The 18,314-nt window shown below is 40.4% G+C and overlaps 1 protein-coding gene and 1 pseudogene across 1 annotated transcript; both read right to left on the minus strand.

Moving 5' to 3' along the window:
- Positions 1 to 2,070: 2,070 nt before the first annotated feature.
- Positions 2,071 to 2,999, minus strand: LOC100610270 (olfactory receptor 7A10-like; annotated as a pseudogene).
- A 10,839-nt stretch (positions 3,000 to 13,838) lies between these two features.
- Positions 13,839 to 14,677, minus strand: LOC747830 (putative olfactory receptor 7A2). The gene is made up of 2 exons (XM_054672960.1): positions 14,323 to 14,677; positions 13,839 to 14,037 (listed from the first exon to the last, which is right to left on the minus strand). The coding sequence occupies exons 1-2, from the start codon at positions 14,675 to 14,677 to the stop codon at positions 13,847 to 13,849; spliced, it is 546 nt and encodes a 181-aa protein (XP_054528935.1). The 3' UTR covers positions 13,839 to 13,846.
- Positions 14,678 to 18,314: the final 3,637 nt, after the last annotated feature.

Below are 18,314 nucleotides of genomic sequence, written 5' to 3' on the forward strand. Positions count from 1 at the left end.
TGTCTCAAATGACAGAATTTCCTTCTTGTTTATGGCTGAATAGTATTCTATTGTGTGTGTGTGTGTGTGTGTGTGTGTATAATACATCATGAAATTATATAATATTTTAAAGTCCATTCATTCATTGATGGACATGTTGATTTCACATCTTGGATTCAGGATATTCTGGACATAATTCTGCATATTAACACTTTGTTGGATCTGTAGTTTGCTGATAACGTTGACCACATATCTAAACTCAACATTTTTATTCCACCCCTCACTCCCAACCCATTTTATGGTTTGGAGGTCACAATTTACAGCTTTTTATATTGTGTATCACTTAGCAAATTAAGAGTTACAATTTTCATTTGATGTTCTGTTAATTGCAATTGATTGCAATCCATAACTTGCTATACTATTCCAATAAATTTTATAATATTAGTAACCTGTCATATGTATACAAGATCTACATGGGGATCAAAATCAGTTATATTTCATGTGTACTTTCTAATAAGCAGTTATTGTACATTCTTACTTTTTTGATGGGGCTACACACACACACACAGACACAGAAACATACACACATACACAGACACACACACACACACACAGACACATAAAGTCTTGACAAATTGGAAGACCTCCATAGGAGAATGGCTCACATACAGAAAAATCTAAAAAGTATCATAGGGTGACTGGAAGAAGAAAAGTTGGTTGTTTTTTCTGTACATATGAAGAAGTTGGTTGTTTTTCCTGCACATGTGGAGACAGTCCTGTCTGCCACTGAAAGGAATGCTGGCGTTTCTTCTTGTACATCATTTCATGCGGCCCCTACTGGGTACCCTGGGTTCTCTCCTGACTCCAATCTCTTCTCAATCATACACTCAGGGTATCTGCAACGAAACTTCCACCTCAATTTCCCCCTCTTTTTTCAAATTTCTATATCTCTTGTATCTACAATTCTATTCTCTGTCTCCATGAGGTCAACTTCTTTAGCTCCTTCATATGAATAAGAACAAGCATTATTTTCTTTCTGTGCCTGGCTTATTTCACTTAGCATAGCAGCTTCCAGTCCCATCCATGTTGCTGCAAATGTCATAATTTTATTCTTTTTTATGGCTGAATAGTATTCAATTGTGTATATGTACTGCATTTTCTTTATCTATTTGTGCACTGATGGACACTTTGGTTGGTTCCATATCTGAACTATTGTGAATAGCGTTGCAGTAAACATGCAAATGCAGGTATCTTTTTGATACACTGATTTCTTTTCCTATGGTTATAGATCCAGTAGTGGGATTGCTGCATCAGATGGTAGTTCTATTTTAGTTTTTTGAGAAATCTCCATATTATTTTCCATAAAGGATCTACTAATTTACATTCTAACCAACTGTGTATAAGAGTTCCCTTTTCTCCTTATCCTTCCCAGCAACTGTTTTTTTTTTCTTTTTAATAATATCCATTCTAATTTTGGTAAGACGAAATCTCATTGTACTTTTTTTTTTTTTTTTATCGTTGTTGTTGTTGGTTTTTTTCTTGAGATGGAGTCTTGCTCTGTCTCCCAGGCTGGAGTGCCGTGATGTGATCTCAGCTCACTGCAACCTCCGCCTCCTGGATTCAAACGATTCTCCTGTCTCAGCCTCCTGAGTAGCTGGGATTACAGGTACCCACTACCATGGCCGGCTAATTTTTGTATTTTAATAGAGACGGGGTTTTGCAATGTTGGTCAGGCTGGTCTCAAACTCCTGACCTGAAGTGAGCCACCTGCCTCAGCCTCCCAATGTGCTGGGATTACAGGGGTGAACCCCTGTGCCTGGCCTCCACCTTATTTCCAACCCTACTTTGGGGATAACTTGGGGAAAGTGGGAAAATGACAAAGGAAAGAAAACTGTTGGATACTTGAGAGCAGAAAACTTTTTAAAGGAAAATCATAAACTTTATAAAGCAGTTGGAATCAAAGAAATGGAAACTCCAGGTAGATAACAGAAGGAGTAACTTCTACTTCCACAATCTCATTAATGAAGCATGATTTCTATCTCTGGGAATTAGAGCTCTGAAATCACAGGCATTAATTGAAGAAGAGTCCTTTTATTGCTTCCTTCTGAAGAAGCGTTTCAGAGCATCCTTTAGGTCTTTATTCCTCAGACTGTAGATAAAGGGGTTCAGCATGGGGGTGACCACAGTGTACATCACTGAGGCTGTTGCACTTGAGGGTGAGTTGTGGGTTGCAGCAGAACTAAGGTACATTCCTAGGCTTGTACCATAAAACAAGGAGACAACTGAGAGGTGAGATGCACAGGTGGAAAATGCCTTGTACTTACCTTGAGCTGATGAGATTGCACGTATGGAGGAAACTATCTTAGAGTAAGAGTAAAGGATTCCAGTGAGGGGACCACCACCCAGCAGCACAGTTGCACAATATATCATGATGTCATTAAGAAAGGTGTCAGAACAGGCAATGCAGATTATCTGATTAAGTTCACAGAAAAAGTAGGGGATTGCTATGTCTGTATAGAAGGGCAGTGGCACCACCATTAAGCTTTGTAACAGAGAATTCAGGACACTAAGAATCCAGGACACTAAGAATCCAGTCTATAGAAATGAGGGTTCATGATGATTGTGTAGTACAGAGGATGACAGATGGCCACAAACCGATCATAGGCCATCACAGCTAGGAGAAGGCTGTCCAACACTGCAAATAGTAGGAAAAAGCACATCTGGGTGATGCAGCCTGCATGGGTGATGACTCTGCTCTGTGTCTGGATATTCACCAGCATCTTCGGGACAGTGGTAGACACAAAACCGATATCTGCAAAGGACAGGTTGGAGAGGAAGAAGTACATGGGGGTGTGGAGGTGAGAGTCTGAGATTGTGGCCAGGATGATGAGCAGGTTCCCGAGCACAGTGACCAGGTACATGGACAGGAACAGCCCAAAGAAGAAGGGTTGCAATTCTGGTTCCACTGAAAGTCCTAGAAGAAGAAATTCTGAAATTCGTGTATCATTCCCTGGTTTCATCTTGTTGATGTGACTACCAAAAAAAAGAGAAGGAGAATATGACACAAGCATGCCTTCCAATCCTAACAGAAATGTTGTCATTTATATTCTTTAGACAAGAAGTTAATTTCTTTTTCTAAAATATGTATTTATAAAATTACAGACAAAGTTGCATCTATTTATCATGTACAACATAATATGTTTAAGTATAAGTACAAAGTGAATGGCCATTTGTAGCTAATTAAAATCTGCATGATCTCACATAATTATCATTTTTGTGGAGAGAACACTTAACATCCACTTTTGCCATTTTTGAAATTACAAAATATCTTCATGAACTATAGTTACCATGATGTACAATAGACCTCTCGAATGAATTCCTTCTCACTAACTCTCATTTTCTATTCTTTGACCAACATCTTCCCAACTTTCTTCGTCCCCAACCTCCTCAGCTTCTCATAACCTTCATTTTACAAGAAGTTAATTTCTATATTTTGTGTGTGAATCTGATTCCTGTTGGGGATCCCCTTGCATCTCTAATTTGGAGTTCCTTCTTACTCTCAGCCTTTCCCTGAGGGCATGTATTCTATAGTTTTAAGAAGAAAATTTTTCATGCACTTTAATAAAGTAAATTGAATTTTGACATATTCCAGAAATTTAGACGATGAGTGAATGGTGCCATAAAACCAAGGCCTCAACAATCTAATGATGGAGAAATAATATAAGTAAACTTTTAAAATACCATATGCTATGTCAGATGGTAACAAATCTTATGAAGAAAAAGAAAGAAGATAAGAAGAAAAGCGTGGATGAGGCATCATTTTTACTGGGTGTTCAGGCTAAACCAGCAGACAAGGTGGCAACTGAGCAGAGAACATAATGAAGACCCGGTATGAATGTGCAGAAGTGTGTGCAAGGTGGAAGGAAGGATCAATAAAGCATCCTGAGAAATGTGCTTCTTTCAGATATTCAAGGCCAACAAGGAAGCCAATGTGGCAGGAGAATGAGCAAGATGAGAGGGATGAGAGATGGTGTCAGAGGATGCTGACGGAGGAGATGGCCTGACAGCTGCTGAAACTGGAAGGCACAAGGAGGCCCTCTGTCCAGATGTCGATGCATTTGCCCTGTATGAATTTGGTTGCAAAGGTATCCCATGAAGTGAAATGCATCCCCTCTTCATTTTCTTCATTTGCCTTGAGTTCTGGAGTTCTGGTATCTGTCTTTTGTTGTTGTTGTTGTTGGAGTCTTACTCTGTTGCCCAGGCTGGAGTGCAGTGGCATGATCTCGGCTCACTGCACCCTCTGCCTCCTGGGTTCAAGAGATTCTCCTGCCTCAGCCTCCTGAGTAGCTGGGATTACAGGCATGTGCCATCATGCGGGGCTTTTTTTTTTTTTTTTTTTTTAGTGGAAACAGGGTTTCACCATATTGGCCAGGCTGGTCTTGAACTCCTGACCTTGTGATTCCTTCGCGTCAGCCTCCCAAAGTGCTGTGATTACAGGCGTAAGCCACCATGCCTGGCCCGCTCCTTCTTAAAATAAAAAAGAAATGCCCTCACTTCAGTGTATATACCTCCACAACTAATGTCCTATTTCTCTTCTCCACTTAATTGCAAAGATCCCTGGGCAAATGTTCTACTTTTACTCTTTTAATTAGGCTTCCCCCATTTCCTCTTCTAATGGCACTTCCATTTCCGTTACTACTAATTGTCAACTATTATCCTCCATTGCTGAGTTCAACATCCATTTCTTTTTAGCATCACAAATAAATACATCAATCAATTAATGACTCAAGCAAGCAAACAACCAAAGCAATCTCTCTGCTCTGGGCTTGGCTGTATTGGCTCTCAGGGGACTTCAGGTCTATATTCATGGCTCTCATTTTCCCAGAGCCTTTCCTATAGTACCTACTGTGCACTTGGACTCACCCTGATGGATTTTCTGGAAGGAAGGTGTCGTCCATGTGGATGTATGAATTCCTCCCTGGATGGTTGATGATGGAAACTGAAGCTCTGTCTTGAGACAAGACAGCAGGAGAAGGTCAGGCATCAGTACTCGAGCCAGATTGAGGACTCCAAAAGAAACAAGCATGTCCCGTCCAGTCCAAGGTAGCATATGCTGAGGGACAGTGACAGCGGAGATATTTATGGATTTGTGTATCTGCTCATTAGGCACATTTCCCTCTTGTTATTCCCACCCTTAGCACATGATGTCCCTGTGGGACATTGCTCTGCACTGAAAGAATTTTTTTTTTTCTTGCATACTCTGTTCCCAAGACATTAGGGTCAACATCAGGTCAATCCAGTCTTTTTTTTTTTGAGACAGAGTTTTGCTCTGTCACCCAGGCTGCAGTGCAGTGGCACGATCTTGGCTCACTGTAACCTCCACCTCCCGGGTTCAAGCAATTCTCCTGCCTCAGCCTCCCAAGTAGCTGGGACTACAGGTGTGCGCCACCATGCCTGGCTAATTTTTGTATTTTTAGTAGAGATGGGGTTTCACCATGTTGGCCAGGCTGGTCTCGAACTCCTGACCTCACATGATCCACCCACCTCGGCCTCCCAAAGTGCTGGGATTACAGGTGTGAGCCACCATACCCAGCCCACTCCAGCCTTTGTTACTTTTTCTATATGGACTTGCTTATCTTCCAGAGACCTGTCTGAAATCTGAACCCAACCTGGAGTGAAAGTTTTCTCCAAAGTCTAAACTGAGGCACTTCTGAAGCGGTCCTTTGGATCTCTAAAGTTTAGTTTTCTGCTTCAATGATCTGTCTAATGCTGGCATGGGGTGTCGCTTTATGAACATACTTGCATGTTGCCCTTTTTGCTTTATAAATGTAGATGTTTGGCTAAGTTAATCTCATGTTATACACACATTTCCAACCTGATTTTATCAATTCATTCTTCTTTATTGTGACTTTTGGCTTTTTGTATTAGATCTCTTTCTGGAAGTTGCATCACATCACCTTTGGCTATCATTTAAAAATCATTCTTAGGCCGGGCGTGGTGGCTCATGCCTGTAATCCCAACACTTTGGGAGATGGGTGGATCACCTGAGGTCAGGAGTTTGGGACCAGCCTGGCCAACATGGTGAAACTCTGTCTTTACTAAAAATACAATAATTATCTGGGCATGGTGGCAGGTGCCTGTAATCCCAGGTGCCTGTAATCCTACTCGGGAGGCTGAGGCAGGGGAATCGCTTGAACCCAGGAGACAGAGGTTGCAGTGAGCCAAGATCATGCCACTGCATTCCAGCCTGGGCAGCAAGAGTGAAACTTCATCTCGGAAAAAAAAAAAAAAAAGGAAAAGAAAAAAAATCATTCTTCTTTATCATCTGACTACAGCTCATCTTGATCTCTCATACAGCAGTAGTTACAACACTATTATCGTGTTGCTGTTTATGTCTCTTCCTCAGTCTAGAAGCAGTGGCTTTGTGAAGAATCTGGGGCTTCGATGTTGGGTAGGTACATATTTGGATAGTTAAATCTTTTTTATGAATTGAACATTGAACGTTTTATCATCATGTAATGCCTTTCCTCATCCTCCTTTTTTTTTTTTTTTGAGACAGAGTCTTGCTCTGTCACCCAGGCTGGAGTGCAGTGGTGCCATCTCGGCTCACTGCAAGCTCCGCCTCCCGGGTCCACACCATCCTCCTGCTTCAGCCTGCCTAGTAGCTGGGACTACAGGTGCCCACCACCACGTCCGGCTAATTTTTTGTATTTTTGGTAGAGACGGGGTTTCACCATGTTAGCCAAGATGGTCTCTATCTCCTGACCTCGTGATCCGCCCGCCTTGGCCTCCCAAACTGCTGGGATTACAGGCGTGAGCCACCACGTCTGGCCCTTCGTCCTCCTTTTTGACTATTGTTGGTTTAAATTCTGTTTTATCTGATACAAGAATAGTGACCCCTGCTCTCTTTTGTTTTCCATTTGTGTGATAGATCTTTCCCCATCATTGATTTTGAGCCTATGGGTGTTATTACATGGATCTCTTGAAGAAGGTGGGAAGAGGGGCCTTGTTTTTATTTTTCAATTTTTAATTTTTTTGGGGGTACATAGTAAGTGTGTATATTACTACAGGGTACGTGAAATATTTTGAAACTGCCATGCAATGCACAATTATCACATCATGGAGAATGGGGTACCCATTCCTTCAAGCATTCATTCTTTGTGTTACAAACAATCCAATTATAGCCTTTAAATTATTTAAAAATGTACAACTAAATTACTACTGACCATAGGTCATCACCCTGTTGTGCTATCAAATAGTCTCATTCATTTTTTTCTATTTTTTTGGACCCATTAACCATCTCCACCTTTCCCATATCACTCACTTACCTTCCCAGCCTCTGGTAACCATCCCTTTTTGTGTGTGTGTGTGTTTTGTTTGTTTTTTGTTTTTGTTTTTTTGAGATGTAATCTCACTCTGTTGCCCAGGCTGGAATGCAGTGGTGCAATCTTGGGTCACTGCAATCTCTGCCTCCTGGGTTCAAGCGATTCTCGTGCCTCAGCCTCCCTAGTAGCTGGTATTACAGGTGCGCATCATCATGCCTGGGTAATTTTTGTATTTTTAGTGGAGACAGCATTTCACCATGTTGGTCAGGCTGGTCTCCTGACCTCAAGTGATCCGCCCGCCTCAGTCTCCCAAAGTGCTGGGATTACAGGTGTGAGCTGCTGTGCCTGGCCAGTAACCATCCTTCTACTCTCTATGACCATGAGTTCAATTGTTTTGATTTTTAGATGCCACAAAAAGTGAAAACTTGTGATGTTTATCTTTCTGTGCCTGGATTATTTTACTTAACACAATGACCTCCAGTTTCATCTGTGCTGTTGCAAATGACAGGATCTCTTTATTTTTTATGGCTGGATGGTACTCCATTGTTTGTAAGTACCACATTTTCTTTATTCATTCATTTGTTGATGGACACTGAGGTTGCTTCCAAATCTTGGCTATTGTGAATGTTGCTGCAACAAACATGAGGCTGCAGATGTCTCTTTGATATTATGATTTCCTTTCTTTTGGGTATACACCCAGCAGTGGGATTACTGGATCATATGGTAGCTCTTTTTTTGGTATTTTGAGGAGCCTCCAAACTGTCCTCCATAGTAGGTGTACTAATTTACATTCCCACAAACAATGTACGAGGGTTCTCTTTTCTCCACATCCTCACAGCATTTGCTTACCTATCAGACTAGGCATGGTGGCTCCCGCCTGTAATTCCAACACTTTGGGAGGCTGAGGTGGGCAGATCACCCAAGGTCAGGAGTTCGAGACCAGCCTGGCTGACATGGCGAAACCCTGTCTCTACTAAAAATACAAAAAGTAGCTGGGCATGGTGGCACACACCTGTAGTCCCAGCTACTCGGGAGGCTGAGGCAGGAGAATCACTTGAACATGGCAGTGGAGGTTGCAACCATTTTGTGCTCTGTATTTAACAAAACAAAAACATCTGTTGAATAAACAGAGAGAGATGAAGAAATAGGCATGAGAGGGTAAAAGATCTGATAGGCACAAGTGGTCAATGAGAGATTGTGACGCAGAAAGCTTCCTCATTTCTGGCAGCACCCCAAGCCTGGTTAAATACCTGTGAAGCCAAGAAAAATTAATAATGAACAAAACATGGTCTATTTAGAGTGTCAAGACACCTTACAGATTGAATATCCCATGAGAAAAATGAGTGAAGGGAATAAGCCCAGAATTCACCAAAGAAAACATAAAAAATGCAACAAAAGTGAGTTGTTGTTTTTTTTTAACCAGATGCAATGGTAACATAGTTTTGTAAAAAATAATAAATGCAAAACTTCTGAAATCAGAAGAAAACAGGTTTGGAATGTCAGAGCTACCTTGAATCAGCTGTCTGAACTTGGAGAATCAACAAGACCATTCAAAATGTTAATATGTTTTTCTAAATAGTGAGATAGCAGCATCCATCCTCCTGAGATGGGAGATGTAATCAATCTGTGTAAGGTGCTTTACATTGTTCCTTCTTGTTAGTGAATGAATAGTTATCACCAGTGATGAAGTGAGGCTCATATTTTTCCTTCTGGCTCTCAAAAGTATCCCTTTTTTCTCTATCACTCAGTTACCCAATTTAATGGTCCTGTTTTAGTTCCTCATGATTTCTTCCAGTCTTCTGAGGCTGGCATCTCTATATACCCATATTCTCATTGATCTAGAAAAATCTATATTTCACAGCTGATCACCTAACACTCTGGCTTAAATGCCCACCCTGTGATTCCCCATGGGAGAAAGAAGCTGAAATTCTACAGCTTCAAACACAAGGCTTGACTCTGATACCTTCACACTGCCCTACCCCAACCCACATCAATCTTCCATAAGTTGACCAAGTTGACCTTGACTTTCAGCTTCACCAGAAGCCAGAGCTTCAATGCTCAATGCCTTCATACATTTATCTCCTTCTGCTTGAACGTGTTCCATAAAATAGCAGAAGATGACTAATATTAAAAAAATAGGTCTTTGTGTTCTCACATATACCTGGGATATAAAAAATTAAAACTCAAAGAAGTATAGAGTAGAATGGACATTACCAGAGGATAGGGGTGAGGACAGGGTCGATACAAAAAGGAAAATGTTAGTCAAAGGCTATAAAGTTTCAGCTGGACAGGAGGAATAATTTCTAGTGCTCCATTGCACAACATGGTGACTATTGTTGAGAATAATGTACTATATATTTCAAAATTGCTAAAATATTAAATTTTAAATGTTCTTTCCACAAACAAATGATAGATATGTGAGGTGATGGATAGGTTAATTAGCTCCACTTAATCATTCAACAGTGTATACATATGTCATAACATCACGTTGTACCTCATAAATATATACAGTTACTATTGGTCCATCAAAAATTAAATTTAAAACTAAATTATAAAAGATCTCATCAAAAAAGACAAAAAGGTAGCTATAAGGAAAAAGGGTTATAAAATAAGGTGGAAATACATAGGATTTACTTCTACTAAAGACGCAGAAGTATTTTCTAAGTTAAGAAAAATTGGAGAGTGTGGGTTCATGATAGGACCAACTGAGAGATTTGACAAAGTTTATAAAACAAAGTTTATAAACTTTCTTTTCTTCGTCCTGTATATATATATATATATATATATATATATATATATGTATCTATATCTATATATCTTTTACACAATCCCTTGACATACATCTATACATACATAAAAAATTAACTATTATTCAGCAAACTTGGTGAAAAATCTCTAATTCTTCATTTGAATGAATGCAATCAAAAGAATAAAAACACTCACACTCTAGAACATAAAAGCAAAGAACCTGCAAAATCTGCAATAGAGAAAGTAAATGGCTAACAAACCAACAAATACTGTATACTCAGCCTCAGCAGAAAGGAAATAATTGCAATTAAAAACTCTTGAGTATTCCTAATTTGACCTATGAAATAATATTTTTTCAAGTGATTATGAAAAATAATCCAGAGATGTTTCTCAACATCCTGCAACTAACGGGACAGCCCACACCACAGAAAGTTAAGCAGTAAAAATGTTAACACTAGAGAGGTTGAAAGGCTATTCTGTCCAGAATATGTCCAACTTCAATGTGTGTATGATTCAATTAGGGATCTTGTTCAAATGTAGATTCTCATATGGGGCCTCTAGGATAGGTCCAGACATTCTACATGTGTAATGGTTTCCCCGTTGATGTTGATGCTCCCTGACCTGTTGGGTGGTTCACTCTTTGAGGATCAAGGCTATGGTCCAGTGTTAGAGTCAGATATTAGTACTTTGAGATCTTCTCCAGCAAGAACCCTACCACACACCTCATATTTGACTTCAGGTGGTCAGTGTTGGACTGGGCAGGTCAGCTTTTGCATAAATAAAGATTGCATGTGCCTCTTGTGTGCTTCTCTCATGAAAGAAAATGAAACCTTTAGAAATTCCATCTACTGGCCGGGTGTGGTGGCTCACGTCTGTAATCTCAGCACTTTGGAAGGCTGAGGCGGGTGGATCACAAGGTCAGGAGTTTAAGACCAGCCTGGCCAATATGGTGAAACCCCATCTCTATTAAAAATACAAAAATTAGCTGGGCGTGGTGGCACGTGCCTGTAGTCCCAGCTATCTGGGAGGCTGAGGCAGGAGAATCACTTGAGCTCAGGAGGCAGAGGTTGCAGTGAGCCAAGATCGTGCCACTGCACTCCAGCCTGAGTGACACAGTGAGACTCTGTCTCAAAAAAAAATTCCATCTACTTATGGAGTTTATGTGAGAAGTAAGCAATATTTTGAAGCTTATTGGAGATTACCTTGCACAGAACAGATGCTCAATGGATATGTCAGCTATTCTTGACTATGTCTTTAGTTCATCAAATTACTCCTTCAATTCTTGTAGGAAGTCTTATAAGAACTCCTTTAATTCTTCATAGAACACTTATTTTATTGCAAGTTTATAGCACATCATTCATTAACATTTAATGTGGACATAAGTATGAAATGCTTGCATGTCTGTTTCTCATGCCAGTAAATTTAATTTTTACTTATTTATTAACTCCCCTATTGTCTTTGGGAATATTGTGTTTCTCCACCTTTGGCTCTGGGCTTTGCTAATACCTCAATTGGGAGGCACGTATATCCCTACATTGGTTGATGTGGAGCATAGATATGTGATGTGCTTTGTCTGAAAGAATGTGAGCATTCACGAGATGTCCAATGTCTATGAAGAAGTTGTAAGAGGCCTTGTGAGTTTCCACCACTTCTCTTGATCTTCCTCTGTCAAACTGTCCTTCCTATTCAAAATTCAAAAACTAACTAGATTTGGATAGTCGCATGGACTGAATATTTTGTCCTCTTCAAAATCCCTATGTCCTAATCCCAATGAAAAACTTTCCCAACATAAACTCCTATGTGATAAAAAAGCAGGACATTAAACCGTTGACTAATGGGATGGCTTATTATGCAGCAGTAGCTTACTGATACAATAAACAGTGCAAACAGATCTAAAGACATTCAAAATATTCTAATGCTTCTTAGTTTTTAACATTGGTTCTTATATTTGAGGCAGCATTAATGATTACCTGGATATTGATGCTTATGTCAGATAATTGTATTAAAACGAGAGTATTGTTTCCTTTTTTTCTAGGCAGCCAGGAAAGCTTTCAAGGACATATATGTTTTTGAAGGAATGAATTGTGACCTTGGTTCACACAAGTTTCTATTCCCAGAGGCAATAATAGGCAGAAATCCAAGTTCACGTGTGTGTATTCCTTTGATCGTGAGAGTTGAAGAGAGTTCAGAGTATAAAATATATAAAGCAACTGCTGATAAACGAAGCACACATATTGTTCACTTATCTGCACTTTAATGTTTATGACACAATTTTTAAAGGGGAAGATATTTGTTAGTACAATGGAAGGAGTCGTATTTATAGGTAGCACTGAAAAATTTTAAGTAAAATGAGGAAGCTAATACAATAAAATTATATGGACTATGACACCAAATCTCTCAGATGCTCAAACTTCATTACACATGGACACTAAGCTTCTATGCCTCAGATGTTCCACGGTAATTCCATATGTGACTGAAAGTTTTATTCTGTCATGTTGAAGGTAATTGCTGAGTCTTAAGGCCAGATGAAGTCAATTTATGCATGCTCACTTGTCTTTCTGTTTAGTTTATACTTGGAACATGTATTTTATAAGCAATTTTTAATCCCAGCACTCTGGGAGGCTGAGGTAGGTGGATCACGAGGTCGGGAGATCGAGACCATCCTGGCTAACACAAGGAAACCCCGTCTCTACTAAAAATACAAAAAATTAGCCGGGCATAGTGGCGGGCGCCTGTAGTCCCAGCTACTCGGGAGGCTGAGGCAGGAGAATGACGTGAACCCGGGAGGTGGAGCTTGCAGTGAGCGGAGATCACGCCCCTGCACTCTAGCCTGGGAGACAGAGCGAGACTCTGTCTCAAAAATCAATCAATAAATAAAATAAAAAATAAAAAATAAGCAATTTTTGTCCTCCTTCTTTTTACCAGGGAATATAGAGGGCACTATAGACACCAAGCAGAATAGAAGACAGGATCCTAAGGAAGAGAATAAAATTCCAGGAGTAGCTATAAAACACACTAGTATATTAAAATTTACATTGTGAGGAGGACCAGTTAAGGCAGTGATAGAGAAAGAAATAACAAATGGAAAAATGAAAACCTGTGGTCTCAGCTAGGCATCCACAGTAAAATTATATTAATGACCTTAGAGTGGCCATTCTTAATTATTTGGGCTAACACAACTCATTACTGCATAAGACCGATAGGAATCTCCACCTTGTTTCTGACCCTAGTCTGGGAATAACTTTGCAAAAGTTGGAAAATGACAAAGGACAAAAAAACTGTTGGCTGTTTGAGAGCTGAAAGCTTTTAAAGAAAAGGCATACATTTTACAAAGCAGTTAAGATCATACAAATCCCAAAAAATTAACAGAAGGAACCACTTCTATTTTCACAATCTGACTAATAAATCACAATGTTTGGGTCTGGGGCTTACAGCTCTGGAATCACAGACCCTTCTTGAAAAATGGCTCTTTTAAAAAATTTTTTTTTTAAAAAAATTTTGAGACAGAGTCTCACTCTGTCTCCCAGGCTGGAGTGCAGTGGCATGATCTCAGCTCACTGCAACCTTGCCTCATGGGTTCAAGCGATTCTCCTGCCTCAGCCTCCTGAGTGGCTGGGACTACAGGCGCATGCCACTACGCCCGGCTAATTTTTGTATTTTTAGTAGAGATGGGGGTTTCACCATGTTGGCCAGGCTGGTCTTGAACTCCTGACCTCATGATCCGCCCACCTCTGCCTCCCAAAGTGCTGGGATTACAGGCATGAGCCACTGTGCCCGGCCGAAAAATGGCTCTTTTATTGTTTCCCTCTGAAGAATTGTGTCAGAGCCCCCTTTATGTCTTTATTCCTCAGACTGTAAATGAAGGGGTTGAGCATGGGGGTGACCACAGTGTACATCACCGAGGCGACAGCAGTTGAGTGTGAGTTTTGGGTCATAGTAGAGCTAAGGTACACCCCTAGCCCCGTACCATAAAATATGGAGACAACTGAGAGGTGAGATGCACAGGTGGAAAATGCCTTGTACTTCCCCTGAGTTGACGAGATTGCACGTATGGAGGAAACTATCCTACAGTAAGAATAAAGGATCCCAACAAGAGGACCACCGTCCAGCAGCACAGCTGCAAAATACATCACCATGTTGTTCACAAAGGTGTCAGAACAGGCAAGGTGGATCATCTCATTAAGTTCACAGAAAAAGTGAGGGATTTCCAAGTCTGTGCAGAAGGACAACTGCAATGTCACTAAGCTTTGTAACATGGAGTTTAGGACACTCATGATCCAGGACACCAGAACCAGCAGTCCACAGAGCTGAGGGCTCATGATGACCGTGTAGTGCAGGGGATGACAGATGGCCACAAACCGGTCATAGGCCATCACGGTCAGGAGTAAGCTGTCCAACACTATAAAGAGTACAAAAAAGCACATCTGGGTGATGCAACCTGCATAGGTAATGACTTTGCTCTGTGTCTGGATGTTCACCAACATCTTTGGGACCGTGGTAGAGGCAAAACAGGTATCTACGAAGGACAGGTTGGAGAGAAAGAAGTACATGGGGGTGTGGAGGCGGGAGTCTGAGATTGCGGCCAGGATGATGAGCAGGTTCCCGAGCACAGTGACCAGGTACATGGACAGGAACAGCCCAAAGAGGAAGGGCTGCAATTCTTGTTTTTCTGAAAATCCTAGAAGAAGAAATTCTGAAATTTGTGTCTCATTCCCTGCTTTCACCTGGTTGATGTTTCTACCCAAAACAAACAAACAAACAAAAAAACACACAAGAGAGAAGAGAACATGAGAAAAACATGCATTGCAAACTTACCAGAAATGCTGTCATACATATTCTACAGTGAAGAAGCTATGTTTTATTTTATTTTTTATTTTTTATTTTTTAGATAGAGTTTTAATCTTGATGCCCAGGCTGGGGTGCAATGGCGTGATCTTGGCTCACTGCAACCTCCGCCTCCCAGGTTCAAGCGATTCTCCTATCTCAGCCTCCCAAGTAGCTAGGATTACAGGCACACGCCACCATGCCTGGCTAATTTTTGTATTTTTAGTCAAGACTGGGTTTCACCATGTTGGCCAGGATGGTCTCAAACTCCTGACCTTAGGTGATTCACCCGCCTCGGCATCCCAAACTGCTGGGATTACAAGCATGGGAAGAAGTAGTATCTAAGGTTATGGTTTCATATTATATAATGATATAAGGATTCCAATATTTATGAGAAAGGTGGTCTTTAGTCAGATGATAAATAATGATCACCAAATGATGGTCAAAGGTAATGCAACTTCTAAGAAGAGATCTAATACAAAAAGCCAAAAAGCACAATAAAAAATAAGAGAGAAAACAAGTTGGAAATGCATGCATAAAAGGCAATTTATTTGTCCAAATGTTGCAGAAGAACTTTCTACATTTATGTAGCAATGAGGGGAGCACACTATGATCAATGGATTTGGCTACACAATACTTCTAAGCTTTCACACATTTCCCTCAAATACATTGAAAGTTACATAACAGTAATAAAAGACATATGCCAAAATTGATGAAGAACTCCATCTTATATTTTGATAAATGAAATAAAAACAGGATTAAAAATATTACAAACCCATTTTACAAAAGGAAAGTTCATGTACAGTTTGCAATAGCTGTAAATGTCTAACAAATACACAGATACATTTAGCTTCACTAGTAAAAAAAAGTGGCAAAGTTTGCTAGTATTTCACTTTTTCACCTATTAAATAAGTTTTTGATTTCATTTGAATACTTAGCATGAGAGAAGATATTACAAAATGTATACCTCATGACTGCTGTTGTCAGGTAGTATTTGAAAGGAATTCATTGATCTGGATCTTTCTCACCAATATGGAAAGACAGTCAAATATGCCCCTTCTTAAAAACAAACAAAGGAACAGACAAACAAATCCCTCTCTTCAGTGTATATCTCTCCACAGGTAATTGACAGAGCAGGAGCACCATCATCTTGGACAACCGCCACTTTAAGTTCCAGCTCCTTTTCTAACCTCATGCATCTTAAGAAAATCACTTCTCTTCTAACAACAAGCAGCCAGAAAGAGCAGACGGTAAAACACAGATAAGACAGCTCGGGCACAGAGGGAGGGGGAAAGTCTCTTGGGTAACCACCAAACCTGGCACTCACACAGTGGGCCCCAGAAAAACAGTGGGCTCTAATAAGCACATTCCTTTCCCTTTAGGTGCACTAAGATAGGGAAGCTAAAAGCAGACTCGGGGGGTATGCCTGCAGCTGCAAGAAGATGTACGGGAACAGACACAAAAACTCTCCAGGTAAGCAAGACAAAGAGGCACAGAAACATTCCAAGCCGGTGATAAGCTCTCCCGCCTTGAACCCTTAAAAACTCTTAGTCTGTAAGAGAGTGCCTTGGCTGGCACAGTGGCTTACGTCTGTAATCCCAGCACTTTGGGAGGCTGAGGCAAGCAGATCATGAGGTCAGGAGTTTGAGACCAGCCTGGTCAACATAGTGAAACCCTGTCTCTACTAAAAATACAAAAAATTAGCTGGGCGTGGTGGCAGGCACCTGTAGTCCCAGCTACTTGGGAGGTGGAGGCAGGAGAATCACTTGAACCTGGGAGGCAGAGGTTGCAGTGAGCTGAGATTGCACCACTGCACTTCAGCCCGGGCAACAGTGTGAGACTCCGTCTCAAAAAAAAAAAAAAAAAAAAAAAAAAAAAAGAAAGAGAGTACCTCTGACCTAACTCAGCCAGAAGCCCCTCTCAGGTTTGTTCTCCAAAATAAACCTGTCTTCAACCGTTGAGCTGCTTTTCATGTTTCTTTCGTCTTTCTTTAACTATTACAGTAGTACCCTATTTTTCATCTTCACTTAATTGTAAAGATTCTTGGGCACGGATGCTACTTTTACTGGAGCCACTTTAATCGTCTCATTTCCTCTTCTAATTGGGCTTCTATTACTATTACTTCATTGTCAACAATCATCCTCCAATGCTGAATTCAATGTTCATGTCTCTTTTTAGTATCCTAAGTAAATACCTGAATCAATTAATTAGTCAGGCAAGCTAGCAAACAACCACAACAATCTCTCCACTCTAGCATTGGTTGGTTTGGCTCTCAGGTGACCTTAGGTTCACGTTCACAGCTCCCATTCTCTCTGACCCTTTCCCGCAGTACCTACTGGACTCTTTGACTTACCTTGACTGGTTTTCTGAAAGAAAAGCCTCCATGTGGAAGTGTGAATTCCTCCCTGAATGGTTGTTGGTGGAGATGGAAGCTCTGTCCCGAGACAAGACAGTAGGAGAAAGGAAAGCATCGGTGCCCAAGCCAGCAGATTTAGACTCCAAAAAACACAAGCATGTCCCATCCAGCCCAAGGTTGCAGATGCTAAGTGACAACAGCCAAGGGGGTACTTACAGATTTGCACATTAGGTGCATTTCCTCTTGTTATTCCAACCCTGAGCAGATCATTTTCCTTTGGGATTTTACCCTGCTCTGAATTGATTTTTTCCCTGCATTCTCTATTCCCAAGACATCATATTAAGCCTGCAGTGAATCCAGTCTTTATTATTCCTTCTCCATGGACCTGTTTGCCTTCCAGAGTTCTAACCTCCTAACGCCTTACTCTATTCCTCATTCCCGAGGGAAGGTTTTCTCCTAAGTCTAAACTAAGGAACTTGTCTTAACTATGTTCCTTGTGTCTCCAAGGTATTCACTTGTGATGGGAACACAGCCCTTGATATCTCCAGAATTATCACTATTTTCCTCTTTAACAAGGGGGTGAACTCTGTTCTGATATAAAACCGTGAGTCCTACATTTCTTGAAATCATGATGCTTTCGCCAAAACAATGGGAAATTTTGTACTTCTTAAAAAGGTTAAGAGCTGTCATTTAATTCTTCATGTATAAAACATCTGGTTACTCTTGAGAGATATATTTGGCTCTTTTTATGCAAGTTGCCCTGAGAATAGCACCTTCTAAAGATTATTTAATTCAATTTTTCAAAATTTATTTATTTATTTAAATTGACAGATAAAATTGTATTTATCACATAAAACATCCCATTTTGAGGTATATGTACATTACAGAATGGTTAGGTCTAGCTAATGGATATATGTTTTACCTCACATAGTTATCATTTTTGTAGTGAAAACACTTAACATCCACTCTCTTAGCATTTTTCAGAAACACCATATATCATCATTAAATATAAAATCTTCATGCTATACTATAGATCTGCTGAACATATTTTTCCTGGCTGCAATTTTGTATCCTTTGACAAA

The sequence above is a fragment of the Pan troglodytes genome, chromosome 20 (assembly GCF_028858775.2).
Source record: "Pan troglodytes isolate AG18354 chromosome 20, NHGRI_mPanTro3-v2.0_pri, whole genome shotgun sequence".
NCBI classification, from domain to species: domain Eukaryota; kingdom Metazoa; phylum Chordata; class Mammalia; order Primates; family Hominidae; genus Pan; species Pan troglodytes.